Source organism: Calonectris borealis, chromosome 1 (assembly GCF_964195595.1).
Source record: "Calonectris borealis chromosome 1, bCalBor7.hap1.2, whole genome shotgun sequence".
Taxonomy (NCBI): Eukaryota; Metazoa; Chordata; class Aves; order Procellariiformes; family Procellariidae; genus Calonectris; species Calonectris borealis.
Window position 1 is genome coordinate 80,212,914 of NC_134312.1, and position 21,133 is coordinate 80,234,046.

The 21,133-nt window shown below is 43.4% G+C and overlaps 1 protein-coding gene across 2 annotated transcripts in view; it reads left to right on the top strand.

Annotated features, from left to right (window-relative positions):
• The window catches only part of ETV6 (ETS variant transcription factor 6), a 139,626-nt gene that overhangs the window by 116,104 nt on the left and 2,389 nt on the right, over positions 1-21,133 (top strand). For both annotated transcript variants that reach the window (XM_075162366.1, XM_075162374.1), the window contains exons 6-7: positions 16,526-16,668; positions 19,449-19,549. In XM_075162366.1, the coding sequence (XP_075018467.1) occupies positions 16,526-16,668; positions 19,449-19,549 (244 nt within the window). The remainder of the gene's footprint in view (positions 1-16,525; positions 16,669-19,448; positions 19,550-21,133) is intronic.

A 21,133-nucleotide genomic window follows, 5' to 3' on the forward strand; every position in this document is an offset into this window, starting at 1 on the left:
GAAATTAATCTTTTGTCATTTTTGCCTGGCTGACATTTGTCTCTCTCCGTTTGTTTTTTATTACCCACACTATTCTCAGCAATTTAAGAAATATACTTAATGTTATGGCAGAGAAGATACCCTTCTGGTTGCATCACTGGAGATTTCCTTTCCGTAAAGTACTACTGGGAGGTCAGGGGAGTTGTTAATTTTTATTTTTCAGAAGGAAGCATTTTCTAAGAATGAAGGCTAAGCTGAAAAGAATATAAGAAAAAATATGGGGAGCAGGTGATGGTGTAGTTTTTTAATTTAAACCCAGGAGTTTTCTTACATAATTGGGAATCTTTGGTTTCTGCATGTTGTGCACTGGGTCCAGTGATGCCAGCCCTATAATTAGTACTCCCACGTCCTTTCCATCCCTATGTTCTTTGCAGGGCAACAGAGCCCAAGCCCATGGATGTTTAGGCCTAACAGAGTTGCTTGGCAAATACATGTAGCAGTTTGAAGTGTTACACACAGGCTACATTTGCATGCTTAGCTGCTTTCACTTGCAGTCTGGTGGCTTTGCTTAGGCCCACCAGCATGGGTGGCATGTCTTAAAGAGCTGGTGAAGTATTTCATGCCAAAAAGACCTGAGGTGTACTCAGGCATTCAGTTCAGCTAAGGGCAGTGCTTTATGGCCAAGGGTCAGGGGATTACATAGCTGGCGGTTGCTAGCATCTTAGATTTCTACTGTTAAATTTGCCAATGTGCTTCTGTCACTACTCCGTGTCCTTTAACTGTAAACACCAACAAGCCTCACTTGCTGTACAGCACAAGCTAGTGCTATTCTGGTTGGATTGTAATGGCTCCTGAACTGTAACTGGACCCTATAAAGGGCTCACAGCCAATTTAAAGGTGACAAAACCCAGATAACTACCAAAAATGTAGACAGCTCATGTTTCATACCTGAAGTCAACTTCGTCGGTGCTATTGAAGTGGCAGCATACTTAGGCCCCCTAGAAGGAAAGTACACACCTTTCTACCTGTTTCTCCCCCATCTCACAGCCATCAATTTAGAGCTCCTTCTATTAAGTGATTTCATTTTAAGAGCATTTCTTTTTTATGTCAGCGTAAATCTATTTTCCCCCTGAGTGTCCTTATCTTTGTTGACACTGCTATAGTTAACGTGGAGGCTTTTCACCAACCATGGCTCGCCACTTCGATTTGAGAGAGACCATGAAAATTATAACACTTGGCTCTTAAACTGCAAATATACATCAATACAGATGTATTGTTTAAAAGAGCTTTTTAAAAATCACTGGCATTATTTCCATTTTCTGGATGAGAAAGACTGATCGGTTGGGTAATGAAAAGATTTACCAATAGTCCAGTGCCAGAGCTAACTTCTTCTCTGTTTACACTGGTGAGAAGAGAGCCTTGACTTTCTACTGGCTTAACCATTTGCCTGCAGGTGATTTTCAGGGGAGATAGCGATGAGGAGCAGCTACCAGGGAGACCCCATGGGCTGCCGACTAAAACATTGGGCTGAACTCCAAAACTTGTTCTGTTCCCAGCTCAGATATTTTAAATTGTAAAAGGGATTCTTCCTGCACTTAAGATACCTCACAGCCTCGTAAACCTGTTTACTTGTAGATAGAGTCTGTTTTTAAATGCAGCATGCAATTACTTGGTGCTGAGAAAGAAAATAACGTTTTCACTTGCTGCTATCCACAAATACTCTGTTTTCAGGAGGTCGATCAATAGAGCTCTGGACTTCCTGTCAGATAAAATAATGACCTCTACTCCCCGGCTGACTAATCTTTCCTATCTTTTTATGTAATATCATTTCTCAAAATATTAATTTTACTGGTAAAGCACTTTCCCTTTTACAGCAAAGAATTTCAAGTTGAAGGTCTTATTCTCTTTTCCTCTAAGGCCATTTTACACTTTTCTAGCAAAGCAAGAGGCATAAAGTATCTTTATGTTACTCATTAAGGTCCCATATATTATTCATCAATGGCTAAAGCTGATTTTAAAAATCATGTTTAGCTATCTTCTCAACACATTATGCACGAGTCCTTTCCGTAACTTTGTCAGAACTAGAGGTCATTGTGTTGGGATGATCCAAAGGCAGACTTACATCCCCTGTAAATGCACCAGGCAAGGGTTAAGCTAACTAAGTCAGGCATCAGTAGTCATATAGCTACGACAGCACTTGAAATATTAAAAACACCCTCAGAAGGGGAGTTTAGCAGAGTGGTGTAATGGACAATTTTCCCCACTGGAACTGCTAATTCAAAGCAGCAATAGTGTTTGTTGGTAGTCAGTTCCTAACTTGGACTCTAGCAAGCAGGCAGTCTATCTGGCTTACTTTTAGCTCTGAATTTTTTAAATAGTCCATCTTGGTTCCCCCCAAATAGTCTCCAAGGATTTCACTCTGTGGGGGGGAAAAAAAACTTTTTTTTTTCTTTCTGTTTTTTCTTTTTTTTTAAACACAGTTGCAGTTTCAATCAAGAGAGGCGCCTGAAATTAGTTCTTCTGCAGAATGGAAATTCCACTCTTTATACACCTCTGACGGGGAGGGTTTTGTTATCAAACATTTTAGGACTTTGATATCTCATAAAAGGTACTTCCCCAAGGTACAAGGAGAGGCAGGGGTTATTGCGTTGGCAGGCGTTTGTAGCACGTCATGGCTGAGGCATGCACTGCAGCCCTGGAGGAACCACAGCTACCAGAAACCCTCCCTGCAGCCATCCTGACGTTCTGCCCCCATGGCTTTCCTTGGGAGCTCTGCCATTGACTTCAGCTAGGGCAGGTTTTCACCACAAAACTTTATTTAGGTGTCAAAATTGTCCTTTTTTTCAGATATCCATGTCCACTTCAGCTTGTTAGCATGCAGAAAAATGGGAACTGACATATTAGATCTCACCAGAAACCTGTTAGTTGCTTAAAGGAAGACACAGGAATCCCTGCAAGAGGCAGTTACGGGGTTATCCAACTACAACAGGCTTGGTTTCATCCTAACTTTTATCACATGGAGGTTGGCTTAGAAACATTCCAATTAACTTAATGACCTGCTGGTATTTACCTCACTTTTGATTCAGTCACTTAAAACTCACTAATACAGTTCTGGATGTTTCTTGTGAAGGGAAATACATTGCTGAGCAGGTTCCTGAGATTTCCAGCTCCCAGTGTCTTTTTCTGTACTAGCTCTCTGGGACTGAAAGGCTTGTTCACTAATCCACAGCAACCACTGGCCCTGAAACTTTGGGATACAGATATAACTATCCCTTTACTCGAGCACTGCCCAGTACAGATACCAAACGACTGCACGGGTGTGAAAGGCAAGGTGCCGGAGAGCAGTGGTAGGTGCAGCTGGACTCCCCCCAAGGGCTCCCTGTCCTCTTGCAGTTGCGACCCAATAAAACCCATCAGACTCCAGGTTCACTCTGTGCGTGTCTGAGGCAGACCTATCCCATTCGTACAAGCAGCTTAGAAGGATGAGCACTGCTATTTCTCTGCAGAGTCCCACCCTGCCTATTGCTTTTGATTCTGCTCTGCATTTGGGGGGGTGTGGTGGAATCTAAAGGTAGGTGAGTCTTGTGCCTGTTGTTGTCTATTAGTATGCTGTTCTTATCAGCTGGGTTACCTTAGCAACTGGGCTGTATTTGACTTTATGAGCTGCCAGATTTGTTTCTTCCACTTCAGGAGTCTAAGGAAAAGCCAGGTAATGTTTAAACCGTTCAGAGGCACATTGTCTACCACTGTATTGGTTTGGCCCATAAAACTATTGACTGCTGTTGGAATGAGGACAGGCAAGATTCTTACCCTGCCAAAGTCATGAAAGAGATCTACCTCCAGCTTTGCTTCTGACTTGCCTCAGCCCCTTGGTGTGCCACACATCCAGAGAGTACGGGGGCGTAGCATGAACCCCTCAGATTTGTAGCAAGGCAAATATAAGTGACTTCTTAATAGAAACAGTCTGACTGACGAAATTGAAAATGCAGTCCCCTGTTAAGAGTGCATCAGCTATGAATGACTCACATTCTACTAAAATCTACAAGACAGCACTTACGATGGGCGTAGGCTGTGTGCTAGGTCTGAGCAGGGGGAGGCCTTCCACCCCAGAGCTCTGTAAGGATAGTAGTTTGGTTGTTTTGTGTGGGGAGAGAGGTTGGAGGGGGAACAGGATCAGGGATTCTCCTCCCCATTTGTTTGAAAAACTTAATCACTTCTCATAAACTTGTGTGGGAGGGGAAAAGACAGGAGGAGTTAATTGAGTAAATCTTTCACAAACATACTGCTTAAAAAAACTGCTAATCAACTGATACTTATATTTTTACTTTGGAGTTGAGCTGGAAAGCATCTTTTGAAGGAGGATAAGAAAAACAAGCTCAGCTGATCGAGCTATTAGATTCATAACACTAGACGTTTAGAACTTAAACATCGCAAGTCACCGCGCTTCAGAGCATGGCACCTTGGTCATCAGTGTCTCCTCAACGGATCTACTAGGACCAGAGCTCCAGTGCCCACATTTGCTCCAGATGTGTCAATGTTGTAGGATGATCTTTTTTGTTTTTAACTGATACACCAGCAAAATCCTTTGTGCAAATGCAGTTACACCACATTAGTTTATTTTCCTTTCTGTACAAAATAGCTGTACAGGCACAGTTACTATACAATGGCATATACTGGGGGGTAGGGAGGGAGGGAGGGTGGAAAAGCAGGCAAAGAACAGTTACGCCTCTATAGTAAAGGGGGTAAAAACCAACAACTAAGTACAACTTAGGAGTTCAAAGTTTTGCAGCTGATACCATTAGCCGTCACAGAAGGGATGCAGCTTTCTGTTCCATTTAATTTTTAGTGTTTGCACTACAGTAGTATCTATAGGCTCTATTGTGCTACAGTGCTGCTCCAGAGAGTTTACTGACCAAACAGACAAGGTAAATATAAAGGAAGGGCATGCAAAGGTGAAAGGTGTTTTCAAGAGTTGTTGGTGAGAGGTGTTGGAAAGAGAGTGCTATACTGCACAGAAAACAAAGTCGTGCAGTACAGTGTATCAGTAGACACCATCTGACCAGTCCCTCACTCAAAAGTGTAGGTTGAATTTACCTCCAGATTCTAGTGACTAGTAACACCTTTTGTTATGCTATAATGCCTTACATTTACAGGTTCCAATTTGTTAAAAAAATGTATTATCCAATTTAAAATTGGAACAACCAATACCCTGCATCACTGGTCAGTCTGGTGTTTCCCTGGTTTTTGTCTTCACTAGACGTCTCATCGTGACAGCAACCCGAGCTAGCCATAAACTCGAGAGGCTGGGTATGTAACTTACACTGAGCTATCTGCTGCTGCTGTTGTCTGTTGCAGCATTTAAAGCTAGTCGTAATGTTTCTGTGATACAGCCACTTCTGTGTTGATGTTGCAGTCATGTGCTCCAAGCAGAAGCAGAACCTGCCCAACTGGGCCTATCTACTACTGGGACAATAACTCGGGTTCTTGAACCCAAATCAGTCTGGTCTTCTTTTTTTTTTTTTTTTTTTTTGTTAAGAGTTGTCTACATATGTAAGGCAATGAGCACAATGGGTGTTTGTAGTAAAGGCTTGAACCTAATTCCTTCATATAGTAATTTGGTCATTGGTAAGTGACTTTATTCCAGAATGACAATTCTGCTTTGTAAGTAGAAACCTTTTTCTACAAGAAAGTCATTTATCTGGGCAGGCACGTCCACACAGACCTGCTGTGGCACTTGATATTGGGAAGAGCTTACGCCAGTCAGGTTCCCTGTATGCACCAGCCCTCAAGCTTACTATCCATCCCGTGAAGTGCATCGCTGTCTGATTCATTACTATCCCCCCCTTCCAAAGTTACATCACGAGCTTCACTCTGGTGAATTCTTATCTAAACTGAAAATGATTGCTGTATCCTCCTTTGCAGAGGACGAGTGCTAACAAACCAAGCTGTAGAGACTTAGCTTTTGTCATATGCTTCCTTAGAGGTATTCTATTTTTTTAAGACAGCACCTATCATTGCTAATACCATAGGAGCCTACCTGTATACATGCCTGAGGCTGTGAAGGCTATCTTCATCACTGTCATGAGGCATGATCCCTGCAGGGTTTGACAGCATGGTACTGACTGGTGGGCTTTTGTGAAGCACGGACTTTGTGTGGGGGTAGCTGTGACAAGACCCACTTCCAGTCTCAGCAGCTGCACAGTTACAAGTTACAGCCTGGCAAACTACAGAAAACCAGAACAGTGGTTCACTTTAGCATCCTAAGCTGTAAGTGGTGGGGGTTCAGTGCCTGCTTTCGGGGCAGCTGACCCTCCTTCCCGTAGGACAGCAGCCCATACAGACAGGTTGGAGCCTTAGAAGAACCTGGGAATCTTGGTGTAGGCATGGCCTGTCACTCCCATTTGGATATGACAATGATAATGTCACCGGCCTTGTTTAATCGTTTGCCCTTGCAGTCATGTACGCTTTTACATTTGCAGTATGTGCCACATCTCTCTTGAGCCCCTTGTGGAAAGCCAGACTACGATAAAGAGACTGAAGTACGGATGAGAGTCAAGCTCATAGAGTTCATATTCATAGGAGAAGTTTTCATTATAACCTTGAGAGTCATCTTAACATGGCATTAACAATTAATTTCAGCATGAAAGTGTGCCTTCCCTGCCAATTTAACTAATGACACTCAAGCAATAGCTGAATGGCAATAGCTTGGATAGGTGGTTGCAGATTTTCTGTGAAGTGTCTTGCTTTACAGCCACCTCCATTCTTACTGGACAGTTACAGGAACAGAAATTGCAGTCAGGACTTGTCCTGATCCACTCAGAAGCCAGGACTGACCAAGCCATAGAAAAGCTCAGTCATTTAGATTTCATCCTTCTCATTCCTGTACTGCAGCATCTACATGCCATGGCTAGACAGATGTGATAAGTGAGTTCAGAGTACCCTCAGCCTCCATTGGGGTCAGCAGGATGTTAAATACTTTTTTAAGAAACTCGCCTTTTAATGAACACATGCCTCTTACTTTCCCTGTATATTGCACACTTTCTTCAAGCTAGAGTTATGTCGGTAATTCAGATTTTCTTCTACAAAGCAAACTTGCATCACTTTGAACCCTCTTAGTTAAACCAGAAAAATACACTGTAGTGTTGACAGCATTGACAGTACACTTCACTCTCTTCAGAGAGAGGCCTATTTAAGTCTGGTTTTAATAGTAATCAGTTAGAAGTGGCATACAAAAGTTTGCATCAGTTTATGTTAATTCAAATGCACACCTTTAAACTGGTAAGACTGCTGTTTTCCACCTCTGTCGAGGGAAGGGAAGAAAGAGAGTTAGAGTTTGGCTATGTCTAAATGTGGATACGTAACCCCAAGAAGGGGAGGTCAGTTCTTCAGTTTTCTGCAAGGGGCCTATCAGAAGTCGCAAGTTTACAGCTCATGAAGTCCCTGCAGGAGGGGCTTCCTTGGAACACACCAGGAGCCATGTCCTCCAGCCACGCTCACGCCTCTCAGGGTGCTCTGGGCTTTCTGATGGAGCACAGAAGTGAGGTTCTTGGGCAGTGATCTCCTACAGACAATGTTTTTCAGGTGTTGAAAAAAAAACAAAACAGAAGTCTAAACCCGAGGGTGAACTGAGCTTGTGGCAGAAGATACTGGAGATTCTCACATTGCAGGATCAAAAATCATTACTCTTGTTGGGAATGCCTTTGCTGTAGTTAAGTCACTCCTGCTTTTGCCCGCTTCTCTAAAGTACAATTTGGAAGATAAAGCTTCATCCTTAATTCTTAAATTCTCATCATTAAAGTGTTAGGCCAGTTTTCTGATGTCAAAGTGGTTGTGATGTAGGATGTGCATGTGATCAGGCAGAGGTTGAATTTCTTTCCCTTTTCCTAGTCATTGCCCTTCATGAGCAATAAAGGTGAGGAAAAGCCACAGGAGGATTAGAGGCGGTTTCTTTAGCAAGAGAAATGGAAGAGTGCTTTCTACCATTGTGGTGGAGCCAGAAAAGAACACTTGAAGCTAATACTGGAAATACCTGTCTGTTTGGTGGGGATGGGGGGATAGAGCGGGAGAACAGAACAGGGGAAAAAAAAAGACATTTTTTAATACAACAGACTTTAGCTTGCAAAGTCTTAATCTATCAAACTGTCTCTGGCCCATCCATTACATATTCTTTGTGATTTGAGTGCTCTTTCCTACAACCTTGAGGGATATGAACCTTTTGGATCCTCCTTCCCCTTACACATTTTTATTGCCAAAGACAGAGCTTGGCCTCATCTTTCTGTGTTACTTTTACAACCTCACAGCACAACTGTTCACAGCATGAGTGTCTCAGGTTTCTGCTCTTCTTCTGCCTGATCTCCCACTCGGCATTTGGGTACAAGACAGAAGAAACACACAACTCTTGTATTGTGTGATCTGGCAACCTCTTTCCTCAGCCCCAGCTTGAATTTACTGAGCTGAACAAACAGTTGTCTGTCAAGAGGTTTCTCCACATAGAAACATTGGCTTTACTGTACCAGCTTACCATCCTCCTTCCAACAGCAGCCAGCATTCACGGAAAGAAAACTCTTTTCCCTCAGTAACCTGGACACAGATTCCATATAGGGATGAGCAGGACTGCTCCATCTCAGGATCAATGCTTCCCCAGTCCTCAGAGCCATTTAACCCATTAATCACAAGACTTGGTTACTTTTTTCTTGTAGTTTTGTCTGCTAAAATAAGTATGTCATGGAATTAGATAGATATTGAGGCTGGATTGTGTCTCAACACAGCAGTAATCCTACTGTAGCATTTCTTTTTTTCTCAGTGTGCTGTCTGTTGTTTTCCCAATATTTTCTTCGCCACAGAAGAGGCTTTCAGCAAGAACATAGGAGCTGATTTGTTAAGGTCCAGCCATATGTCTTCCCTCTCCTTTGCACCAGCTTTGTTTTTCCTCCCTCTCCATTTGTGTGATGAGAGCAAGTCAGCCGAGTAGTTCTCACCATACTCCTGAAATAAATAACAGTATCAGCCAGCCTGATGAGCTTCATGTACCAGTTAGATAGCCTGAAGGGTCCATTTGGCTTGTCCAGAAAGCTCTGCCTGTCGCACAGTATAGAATGTGGTTAAAATGCAATTAGAGCTCATCTCCATGGCAAGCCTAAACCAAGTCAGGACATAGGAGTTCTCTCCCAATCTTTTTTACTTTCCGTACAAGTGAACAGCCACTAATCTTTGTGATTTCTTACAGTTTAAACAAATCCAGATGCCCCAAAGTAGTGTTGTCTTCTCAGAGACTTACTGACCTTCTCAGGCGAGGGGGATGATCACAGACAGTAGGCTGAAGGTCTGTGGGACCTTCTGGGCCTCTCCCTCTTTCCTCCCCATCCTCGCCTGCTCCACCAGTGTAGTCTTGCCACCTTCTTTGCGCTGGCTTTAGCATTCACTAGATCTTCCTGCAGGCAGATTCAGCTCTCAAATAGCAGAAAGCCGGCTGGTGCTTTTTGCAGGGTTTGTTTTCTTCTGTTTAAGTGATTTAAGTCAGCTCACGGAGAAATCTAACGACCAGCACAAGGTAAGCAGCAGGAGGACGGGAGGATAAAATGGAAGGGAGATGAGGACCACCTTCTGGCAGCACCTATGGCCAGCTGAAGTTTTTACCAGTTCATCATTTTGGTACCATGAGCATCACCACATTAGCTAGCCTAACCACACTTCAGGTGTGCTTACAAAAACCAGAGTGCCAGAGAACTTCTAGAGAAGTTCTGTTCATTAGTCTCAGTTGTGAGCAGCTGCTGTTTGCTTCACTGTGAACAAATGCAGCTGAAGCACAAACCACCTTGTAAAATAAAGGGCCCCAAGCTTGGGAGAACTCTTCAGCTGGTAGAAATCACAGAACCATTTAAGTCAAATGATATCACGCTGGAGAAATTTTAGGCTAACCTACTCAGCAAGGGGTAAGGCCTCAGCTGATGTCAGAGGGAGTATGACAACGTTAATTTGGCATGATCTCTTCCTCTGTGAAGCCATGTTAGTTTCCAAGTCAGTCATGCGCCAGACCGAATGCATTTTATATAATGATCTTCAGTGCAAGATGTGGGTGGGTCTCGCAAAACATTTCTGTGGTTAAGAGAGCATTTTGGTAGTTGATACATGAAGAGGGCCAGCTCTGCTTCTGCGCCATGGGCCTCACTTAAACAACAGGGGTCTCAGATGCTGTGTGTGTTTTAGGAAATATTGCAGTGCAGGGGAATGTTATATTCTGAACAACAGAGGTCTTTAGCATATGTTTGCCTATACTGTTAACAGCATTATTTAGTCTAAGGGAGCACAGATGTAAGACCTCTCACTACTGCAACACCAAGACTACCAGTCTTGTGTCTACCTTGGCCAAATGATACTAGAGAAGTCATTTGTAATGGCTGGACAAGTGTCAAAATGGAACCTAAGGTCCATAGTGTTTAATTTATACATCATTCTGAGATGGTATTTCAGTTCTAAGGGATATATGTATTGCTATCATATAGCCATTAGGAAGTATTTATACGCCAGTGTTTTTTAGGTGTATATTCAGAAGACTGTGCCTATAGACTTAAAGGGTATTTGAAATGAAGAATCTATAATACATGCTTCCACTCACACAGTGTCTATTTGACTGTCATGAGGGATTCTTAATGACAATATTACCGTCTCCCCTTTTTTGTAACATTACTGAAGCAGTGCTGTAAGTGTGGGCCGTAAACAGAGCTTTTCAGCCAGAGAAGAGAAATTGAGTTTTACCATGCCAAGGAGGAGTGGCTGAGGTTTGGGCACTTCTGCCATGTGAAAGGAGGGGTTAAAACGAGAGCGAGGAGGCAAGCTTGCTGCTATCAGAGGGGTTTAAAGCCAGAAATTGCTGTTTATGGGGGAGATTTCTTCCTACTCCTCAAACCCCAAGTGCCCTGTCTCCTCTCCCCCACCCTCTCCAGGGCTGTGCAGCTGCCTATTTCTCTTGTGCCTAGTGTCAACCCTGGCAGCCAAGCAGCAGCCACGAGACTGAGTGGGCAAGCAGCCCCCAAGGCTTTACTCTAGCTCTGCCGACCTCGGCACTGCACAATACATGGCTGTTATTAGCAGGAGCGTGAAACTGCTGCCTCTTGCACATGTAGGGCAGTGCTTATGGGGGACATTTTGAGAGCCAGCTAAGTACTCTACACCTTATCGCTACCTTGTGCATAACTATAAAAATCCCTCTAGAAGCATTAACTGCAGGAAGAAAGTTGTAGCCATGCCTCTCCATTTGAAGGTATAGTTTGTCCTAATTCCCAGCTAATTACGTCTTGCCCAGCAGTACAGCTGAGAAAATGGTGGGACATGGAAACGTCTGCTTTCAGCAGCCCTGCCACATTTCTGAACCCGTTCACCACCTTCCCACTTTGGCTAGGTTGTTTGATAACGTATCACCTTAAAGCCTCTCAGTCCCAGCTCTCTCCACAGCTAAATCCCTTTACCTTCAGATTGTACAAAGTTCAACCATCTGAGTTCACTTTAAAAAAAAGTACGTGTGTGTGTTAGGGGGAAATGATGTTTCCCTGTGCTACAGAGGCATAGTTACTTTCTAAGTAAGCTTATTTTAGCCAAAAGGCAGGAAATTGCAGCATGCCCAAACAATTGAGGTACCAGCCCTGACTCAACTCCCCTATTGAATGTCCCACACTTGTAAACTTGCTGGGCTTCAGCAACATCCATGTGCTTTCTTGCCATCGCTCACTAGCCAACACACACCCTGTGGAGAGTTCCCCCGTGTGATTGCTCATTTGGAGGCTTGACAGTCAAGGAAGTGATTTAGTCTTCATGGAGTCATTCACACGATCCAGACTTTCCTCAGAGAAGTGATTTACACTTACAAAACAACCATCCACACACAAGAACCTCTCTCAGTTTCTCCATCCTTCCTGAAAATACATGTAACAGCTTTGACCTTCCTGAAGGATGCTACTTTCTGTATTGTCTTCACCAGCCTTCTGTGGAGGTATCTCTTTTCCCAGTGGAGAAGCTCCTTTTAATACCATTTTCTAGCATTGCCTCTTCTTGGGTTTTCACCAGTTTCATAGGCTGCAGTTTACTCCAGATGGGCTCTACTATACTCCAAATTCATTACACTGGCTAAGAGTTATCAAGTAGTCTTTGACTTGTAGTCTCTATTGTCCTGTTAAATACAGTTTCTACTGGCGTAATAACGGTAGATTATTTAGTTGCTGCTCCTCTGTCTGTCAGGGAGACCCCTCCAGAACCTCATACTTTTTTACCGTACAACCTGTGGAGAAAGATACCCAGAGTGTAAATCATTTGTGATTAAAAACAAAAAAAACCTGAGTGCCTATGCTCAAATTCCTAAAGGTCTCCCATGTGAAACTTGAAAGAAGGCAAACTGGTTGAGGTACTCTGCAAACAGAGCTCATACATTTAACTAAATTGTGCTGCCAAGCATCAGCTGGTCCATGATAACTAAGTGTGCACGCGCATAGCTCTCAGCAGAGGTGAGAAGAAATGCAGTGAGTCTAAATCTTTTCTACTGGTGTTTGAAGCTAATGCTTTGTATTTCCTATTTGCAGTGGCCTGAGACACAGTTGCCACAGTTGCATTGAAGCATGCCAGCTCATTAAATTATTGCAACTCAGTCATATATCTAAATTTGTTAATAGACAAGTGTCGCTGTTGAAGACGAGTTTTTAAGTGGTTGTAAGAGCAAAGCAGAATTTTCGAGAATTTTCAATTTTCTTGTTGAAACAAACAGAGACTTAGAGGTCTCAGATACTTGGGTGGTTGGGTTTTTTTTGCGAATTCCACCAGCCGACTAAATACCTCTGCAAGTCTGAGCAGCTCAGTCAGTTTAGGATGTGGATGGGGCTCTTGATCACTTGGGACTTTTCTTGTGAAGATCTCAAGATGCAGATCTGAATTCTTCTCATTTGAGGAATATTTATATTCAAGCTTAGCCTGAATCCATTCTAAAAATTAAGTGAACAACAAAAAAACAAATCTGCACTTGAATCCTACCTCTTCTTAGAGTCTGAAGCTCTGTTGTTAGTCCAGTAATTTGCCACTCAGACTTCTTGGGCTCAATTTTTTTGAGCTTTCTTTTTTTTGTGAAGGAGGGGGGTACAGTGTGTGGCGGGGGGGGAAGTAATGATTGCCAATGGAAAATAACCAAAGCCATTAGGTTCGATTAGAATTTACTTGCTAGCCGCACTGAGGTGAATGTGCAGCCCTGGCACAGTGCAATGCACGTTGCATGTGCAATTCCAGTCAGCTGTCAAGGAGCCATCAGCTCCTTGAAACTCTTCAGGGGCCACTGTAGAGAGGATATTAGGGGTTGCCATCCCCTTCAGTAAGAGCTGGTTTTATACACTTGGAAATTTTCTAGAGCATAGTTACAGCAGTATACTACTGATTAAAAATAACACCGCATATTGCAAATAATGAGGTGAAAGTAAAGTTTAGGGTAAATCATATCTCTGCAGAATTGTAAATATTAGCTATAAATTACTATAGTTGGAGGGTGTCTGCCCTGGGCTGCACGTTCAAGAATATGACAGAGCCTGACATTGACTTGCCTCTGCGGGAGCACTATCCCTCCAGCTGACCCCAAGGAGGGCCACCTTCCAGGACTAGCAATAGTGGCACAAGCAAAACCAAATGACTGACACTGGGACGCTGAATTCCCGCAGCACTCTCCTGATGGGGCCATACGCCAACCAACCACCTCAGCAAACTTCCAGCACAGTCCAAAAGCTCTGGTTCAACAACAGACTCACACGTCCTTCCTCTCTTCCCTCAAGTTTCTAATAAATTCCTGCCTTGGCCAGAAAGTGTCTTTTTTTCCTGACGAATATCAGTTAAGTGAATGTTTTTCCGATTTCAGACTGCTCCCACCAAGGCAGACCTCTCTTGGTCTGCAGATGAGGTGGGACCAGCCTGAGCCCACCACAGGTGTTTAGCCCAGTACTGCCCACTGATGGTCGTGGTGAATGATTCACCGCTGACCTAGGGAATCACATCACCTTTACAGTGATTTTAATGAAGGACTGGACAGAAAGAAAGCATGGAGATCTTTGGGAAAAGCTGATCTAAAACAGTGACCTCAGCATGAATTGTTGACATAGACTGTGCAGGTTTTGTTTTAAAGTTATCACAGATTACACAGGATGATGAAAAAAAAATGGTAGTTTTTGGAACACAGCAGTATTATCAACTCTGTTCAACTGGTAAAATATGCCCTGGGGAGTCAGAGCTAGAGGAATTGAAGGAAAAGGAAAATTAAAAAAAGACAGTTAAAGTTTTTTTTTTAATTAAGATTCTTGCACTAAAAAATCATTTTCTATACAGTCTTTCACTGAAAGAGTTTGAGAATGAATTGCATGTGTGTCAGGGAACCACTTACGTGGCCTTACTACGCTATTACCTGAGCACCTCCCACATTATTAAAAGATACAAACCAGTAGAGCAATATAATCTCCCTTTCCTTGTTCCTTATAAATGGAGTCTAGAAAAGAAGGTTTTTTCTAATATGTGCATGTCTAAGAGACTAAGAGAGTGTGTGTGTGTGTGTGTGTGTGAAAAATTATTGATGGAAAGGTGGTGGAAGAACTGGGTTTTGTGAATTTGTGAGAGGAAAGATGACAGAAATGAAAGTGTTAGTCTGAGACTTTAAATTTCACGCTCTTCTACAGACCTCCCGCGTAGTCCAGGGGAAGTCACTTGTGCCCAGAGCCGCACAAGGGGTTAGCTGCAGCAGTGTCTGGCATTGCAGCATTTAATTGCAGCCAGGTACCTGCTTGGTAGCCGCAGCCGTGGGGTAGGCGGCTGGGCTACCTAAGCAACTTGGGGTGGGAGGACAGGGAAAGGAAGACTTCTCTGCATCCGTGTGCCAAGAAGGGACCTGCCGAGGCTGGTCATTGGCAAATGCATGCGGAGGAGAATTATTTCTTTCACGGTCCCAGCTGTAGGTACCTTATTCTGGGTGAGAGGGAGGAAGCTGTCACTGAACAACATTCGCATCTATGAATGAAAAAAATGGAAATTGGTTTCATTTTTTAAATTAAAACACAGAAGAATTTCAAATGGGAATGGACATTTTTCTGTGAAAAATGTTAATGAAAATAAGGTTTTTCCAACCAAAAAATCTGACTGCCTCTTTCCTTTCACATTCCTCTCCTTGTAGATGTCGCGGATGAGGTGACCATCGGGGTAGGTTTCAGCTAGAACAGAAATCTGCCATTTTTGCCAGATGTCATCTCTTCAAAACGCACTCCTTTATTCTCTGTAGGAGTGGTAGGGAGAGTCTATAGTAAGGGCACTGGCAAACTAAGCTCTGGTTTTAGAGACAGTACAGATTTCAGAGATACTCTTTACAGTTCAGAAATCGGAAATACCATCAATAATGTTAATATCTCTAACCATTTCAGGTGTGCTCATTAAACGTGTTATTCATACCCCTTTTCAAAAAGCATTTTATATTCTCATACTGAACATGTCATCATCCCCATTGTAACAGGTACCAACCCCAGAGAGACAAGAATAGGAAGACAGGCTGACAAGAATCCATTTTAGCACCTAGAAGCGAGATGCCTTTGGTTGCCTGCCCTTTAACCACTCCAACAAGCCATCTCTCAGAGCTTGGTTTTGCTTTCAAAGTAAAATGCAACTGTACGGCCATCTGAGGGATCTGGACAGTTGAGCTATAAAAACCTTTCTGTTTCTGACAGCAGCAGAACCCCCGGCTCTGTGCAATTCGCTTTCCATATTTCATAGTTGCCAGTTATTATGCTGTGCTGTGCACACACACGTTGCAAGCAGGAAGTAGGAGCAGCTCAGCTCTCGGCTTCCCCGGTCTCAAGAGACTGCCATGAAACTGAAAAACACTAAACTAAAACCTAAGTATCTGTTAGACCTTTAATTAGCGACCTAAGGAGTGTTTGCCAAGAGGAAATTTGAATTCAATTATCCAAATAGAAAGTATTTAACCTCTCAATAGCACTCAAGTAATTATGATACTTGGGGTTTTTTTCAGGAACCTTAAAAAATAAAACAAAAAGCAAATTCCAAAATGGTAGAAGGCATCAATTTTGTATCACATGGAGTATACAAAGGAAAGCTGTAACATTGCCCGTGCTTTAGACCCTCATGTTAGCACAGAAAGGGGCAGCCTCAAGCAGGGAGAGCAGGTTGCAGGATTCTTGATTTCCCCAGTGAAACAGCCAGCGACAGTATGAGGGCCAACGGTGGCAGTTTTAGGTGCATCAGTGCAACAATAAACACACAACTAAGATCAGCAGGTCATCTCACGCAGCTTTTAATGTGATAAAGATGCTCAGTCAGTGTCAGAAGGAGTAGGACGCATCAGAAGAGGCTGTATATTCCAGTACATTTTGCAAACATCAGTCGATACCAACCAAGCCATTTGCATTTCAGATTGCAGCAGCTGTTTCAGCCTTGATCCCAACTGTCCTTTTAGTACACATCCACCCAAAAGTTTCCAGAATTAATCCCAAGGAATAAAAGTCAATATTTTTTGCTCCTCTCTTCACAGACTGCAGGTTGCTTTGGGATTATGTTTATCAGCTGCTTTCTGACAGCCGGTACGAAAATTTCATCAGATGGGAAGATAAGGAATCCAAAATATTTCGGATAGTGGATCCCAACGGGCTGGCCCGGCTGTGGGGAAACCACAAGGTAAGGAAGTAATGCAGTTTTCCTCCTACGGCATTTCACCTCTTATAACATCGCAGGATTCACTTATAAACAGGGGAAAAAGGAAGAAAGCGTGTGCATATAAACTACTGCTGGAAAGTTGTAATCTTTCATTCTACACACATTAGAAATATAAAGCATCCAGCCTCAAGCACTAAAACCTATCCTTCATATAAAGAACCTGTTGGTTTAGTTTAAAGGCATTTAGTTATAAATGCCTTTAATTATAAAATTATAACGAGTGCAAGAATTAACGGTCCTTCTCTCTCAAGGCATCTCATTTCTTCCTGAAACCTGATGCTAAAGATGTTCTGGTTAGATGTGGTCTACAAGGAGCTGTATACTACATCTTGGCAGGAGCTTTCTGTCTGTGTTCCTGTCTGCACCAACATTCACACACTGTCCTGTGACAGGCACCAAGTGCTGCAGCATTATGTATTTCCTTTTAAGAGGGTAATTCTGCTTTGTTCTCTGGAAAGCAGTTACTGATTTTTGCAGTTCGGGGCTGAGTATGTACAGATATGACTATATGCATATGAGTATATTTATATGAGTATATGAGTAGTCAGCAAGGATTTACGAAAGGGAAATCATGCTTGACCACCCTGATATCCATCTACGATGAAATGATTAGCTCGGTGGATGCAGGGAGAACAGTGGATGTAGCTTGTCTTGACTTTAGAAAGGCTTTTGAGACTGTCTCCCATAATATCCTCATAGACAAACTAATGAAGTATGATCTAGACAAGAATACAGCGAGGTAGATTGAAAACCGGCTGAACTGCTGGGCTGAAAAGGTTGTCACTAGTGATGTTACCCTGGGGATTGATGCTGGAGCCAATACTGTTTAACATGTTCGTTAATGACCTGGATGATGGGACAGAGCGCACCCTCAGCAAGTTCTCAGACAATACAAAACTGGGAGGAGCGGCTGATAGACCAGAGGTTTGTGCTGCTATCCAGAGGGACCCGGACATGGTGGAGAGAAATGGGCTACGGGGAATTTCATTAAGCTTAACAAGGGACAATGTAAAGTCCGCCACCTGGGCAGGAATGACCTGGGGAGGTGTTAGACTTTACATTCCCCCTTGTTATGTTTCATGAGACCCCAGGTGTGGGACTGTTTTACTAGGAAAGTGGTCAGACACTGGAGCAGGTTGCCCAGAGGAAACTGTGCAGTCTCCATTCTTGGAGGTGTTCAAAACCCAACCGGACACAGTCCTGAGCAACCGTCTCTGGTTGACTCTGCTTTGAGCAGAGGGACTGGACTAGGTGATCTCCAGAGGTGCCTTCCAACTCAACTATTCTGTGATTCTGTGTATGAGTATACATAGCCTATAATCTTGATAAGGTCAAGATTTTCGCATGTGACTCATTGCTTACAAGAACATCTGTCTGAGAAGTCTTGGGCTGCAACACTGGGCATGGAGAGTTCTGCCCTTACCTAACCTCCATGCTAATAATCGGGCCTTGCCATCATGTCTCACGTTGGGTGTCTAAAACTGAAGCTGCTTCGGACCACTAGCCACTTGGGAAACGCAGTGGCCTTTTAGCATTTAGCAAGAAATGGAAAAAGCACACATGGTATTTCAGGGAGCTTCCCAATGGGCAGAGTCTAGATTTTGCAGGGAAAACATTGTCATTGTTAGTGTTTAATTGCCACAGGAGCTCTTTATGTGGCCTCCCTTAGCAGAGCTGTTGCGGTCAGAGCAAGCAGAGCAAGTCTGCTCTTCGGGGGCGTTTTAGGCAGGCAGATCAGTCTCATTTAATAAAGCCCGGTCAACACTACAGAATTCTGCCTGATCTTGGACTGGCAGAGCTGTGCCAAGCCAAACTCCTAACATGGAGGCTCACAGAGCAAAAGCATGCTTCTACTAGTTTGGCATGTTTTGCCCATGGCAAGGCGGCTGCTTTATACTCGTGCAAACATGGCTTTGCCAGTATAGTTGTCTCTCTGCTGGGAGTTTCTTTGCCAGCATGGTAACCAGTGCTCCTTGTACCAGAAAAACATCTTCATGTAGATGCAGCCTAAGGGACTGATCCTGCTATCCCAGGTCAGTACTATGGGGCCTGCCCATATACAGCTCTGCCAGCGCCCATCACTTCTGCCTCTCAGCTTCAGCAGGGCCATACCTCAGTCACCCCGCAGTGCTCTGGCTATGGTCTTTGGGGTCAGCAGCTCCCAAAACGGAGGGGAGGCTTTGTCATAGGAGCAGATGTAAAACCTAATGGACTTCTTGATTTACACCTGTATAACAAGAAGAGAAACAGGCTCTCAATCTCCACAGTGCTCTGTAAGCATTAACTAGTTAATGGAGGGGAATCCCAGGGGAACAGCGCTCTTAGCAGGGATTGCTGACAGATTCAGTCTATTAGCCACTGTTCTTATGCTTTTACAAAAGGTGGTTTCGTTAAGAACAGGCCTGTCACATCTCACTTGGCATGAGCATCTCTCCCCATCTAATGTCTCCTCTTGTGGTTGATGAAGCCTTTTGTTACCTGTCATCCAAGAAACTGTAGAAAAACCTCGCTTTTTGTTAGACTTTGTTGCTTAAATTGCCCTGTATGAAGAGAGACCCATAAAAATTTGGTGATGAGGGCTGGAGGGGCAGGATGGGCCTGCAAACAGCAGAAGAGTGGAACGTGTAATTTCTTGAACTGACCTGGTTACTTCAGCTAGCTGTAATAGTTCTGCAACTCCTTTTGGGGGTTAGAAAGGTTTTAATGAATCACATTTTTCCTTTTTCTTTTGAAAAAAACAGAACAGAACAAATATGACTTATGAGAAAATGTCCAGAGCCCTACGCCACTACTACAAACTAAATATTATCCGGAAGGAGCCAGGACAAAGGCTTTTGTTCAGGTAATTTTTTCTTTTCTTTGCCATTCCTTTCTACAGACAATTAGTTTTTGAAGATGGAGGATGGAATTGTGTGTGGGATACTTCATTGCTGCAGGTGACAATGGGCATATATTTGTAAAAGCTGCTTAGACCAGTGCTTCCCAGCTTTCAAGGCAACTGCACCAATTTACGAAAATACGGGCCTGTTTCAATGATCAGTGGAGTCAATAGAAGTCTTTTCACTCGCTTCAAGCAGGCTGCGCCATTGTTTAAGACCTTAGCTAAATGATTCGTGATCTCAGCCAAGCTGCTGGAAAACCCACTCCAAATTCACTTCTCAGACACAGCTGCTGGTGAAAGCTAAGCAGGGATCAGGCATTTCCTCAAGTGCCTCAGCATCCCAGAAGAGAAGTGCTGATGACCATGTCTTCAGCGGTGCTGCCTTCAAGGAAGGAGGGACCTGCAAGAGCTGTTTATAAAACCTAACGCATCGGATTGGATGATACAACCAAGAATTTAGGAAGTAGTGCCCGAAACAGCGTAAAGCAGGGCGTTACTTGTACAAACTGGAGTGCGGCTGGCAGAGAGCGAGAGCACTCTAGTTCTTTTCAGAGAGGACCAGCAAATCCTAGTGCGTACCTCTGACCCACAGAGCACTGAAGTCAGACCAAAGACTGCTTTGATGTCAGTGGTCTGGATCTGGTAATGTGCTTGGAAATTATATCAATAGGAAGGCAGTCTTGCAGTTTGTTTTCTTAAATAGCTAACAGAACTGCATTAGCACTCAAACTATCTACAGCTGAAAAGGTTTCTGTGGAATGTCTTGTTTATGTCAGCTCTTAGAGGGAGACTTAGATGGGGGAAGGAGAGCGAAGCGAAGACGGAATCACAGGCAAAATCAACTCCGTGATTCTAATTTTTTTTGCGGAAAGTTAAAACAAGGTTGCTCCATCAGCAACAAGTACCAAGGAAGGCAGCCTGGATTGCTATGGCTTTGTGTGAAGACTGCGCTGCCCCGCGGGAATTCTGTGGTGCTGAACAGTGAATGTGCTTATCTTGGATCTCTCCTCTGGTGGGGGCACAAACGAAACAGGAGTCCATCTCTTCTCAAGCAGGCTGCCTATTTTCTCAAAACTGTAGAAACTTCATACCCTTGGAGACCTCAGTTCCTCTGTCAGACTTGCCCAAAATTGACCAACAGATTCAAAGGTCACCAGGGAGCATAAAACACGAGCATATAAACCTCATTTCCTTCGGAAACTGGAAAAAAAAAAAACAACAAAGCATTTTTTGCACAATTCCCAATAAAAACTTATTGATGTTGTTTTTTTAGACCTATTTATATCTGAAGAGATAAAGAAGAACAGCTGCAAAAAATCAAGCCATTAATGTGCCTTTCTTGGCTATTTCTCGCAAGCACAGAAATAATAGGAAATGTGACTTTATAACTAACATGCAGGCAGTTGTCATCTGCAGATATCTGTACAGAGCTTTAAGTAAAATGGAGTCAGAGAAGGGATTTCTAATAGGTTGTCTGAGTGTCTTCTGCAACAAAAGAGGTCACAGATACTGTTTCTTCATTAGCTTGTAGTTCTGGGTTGTTTT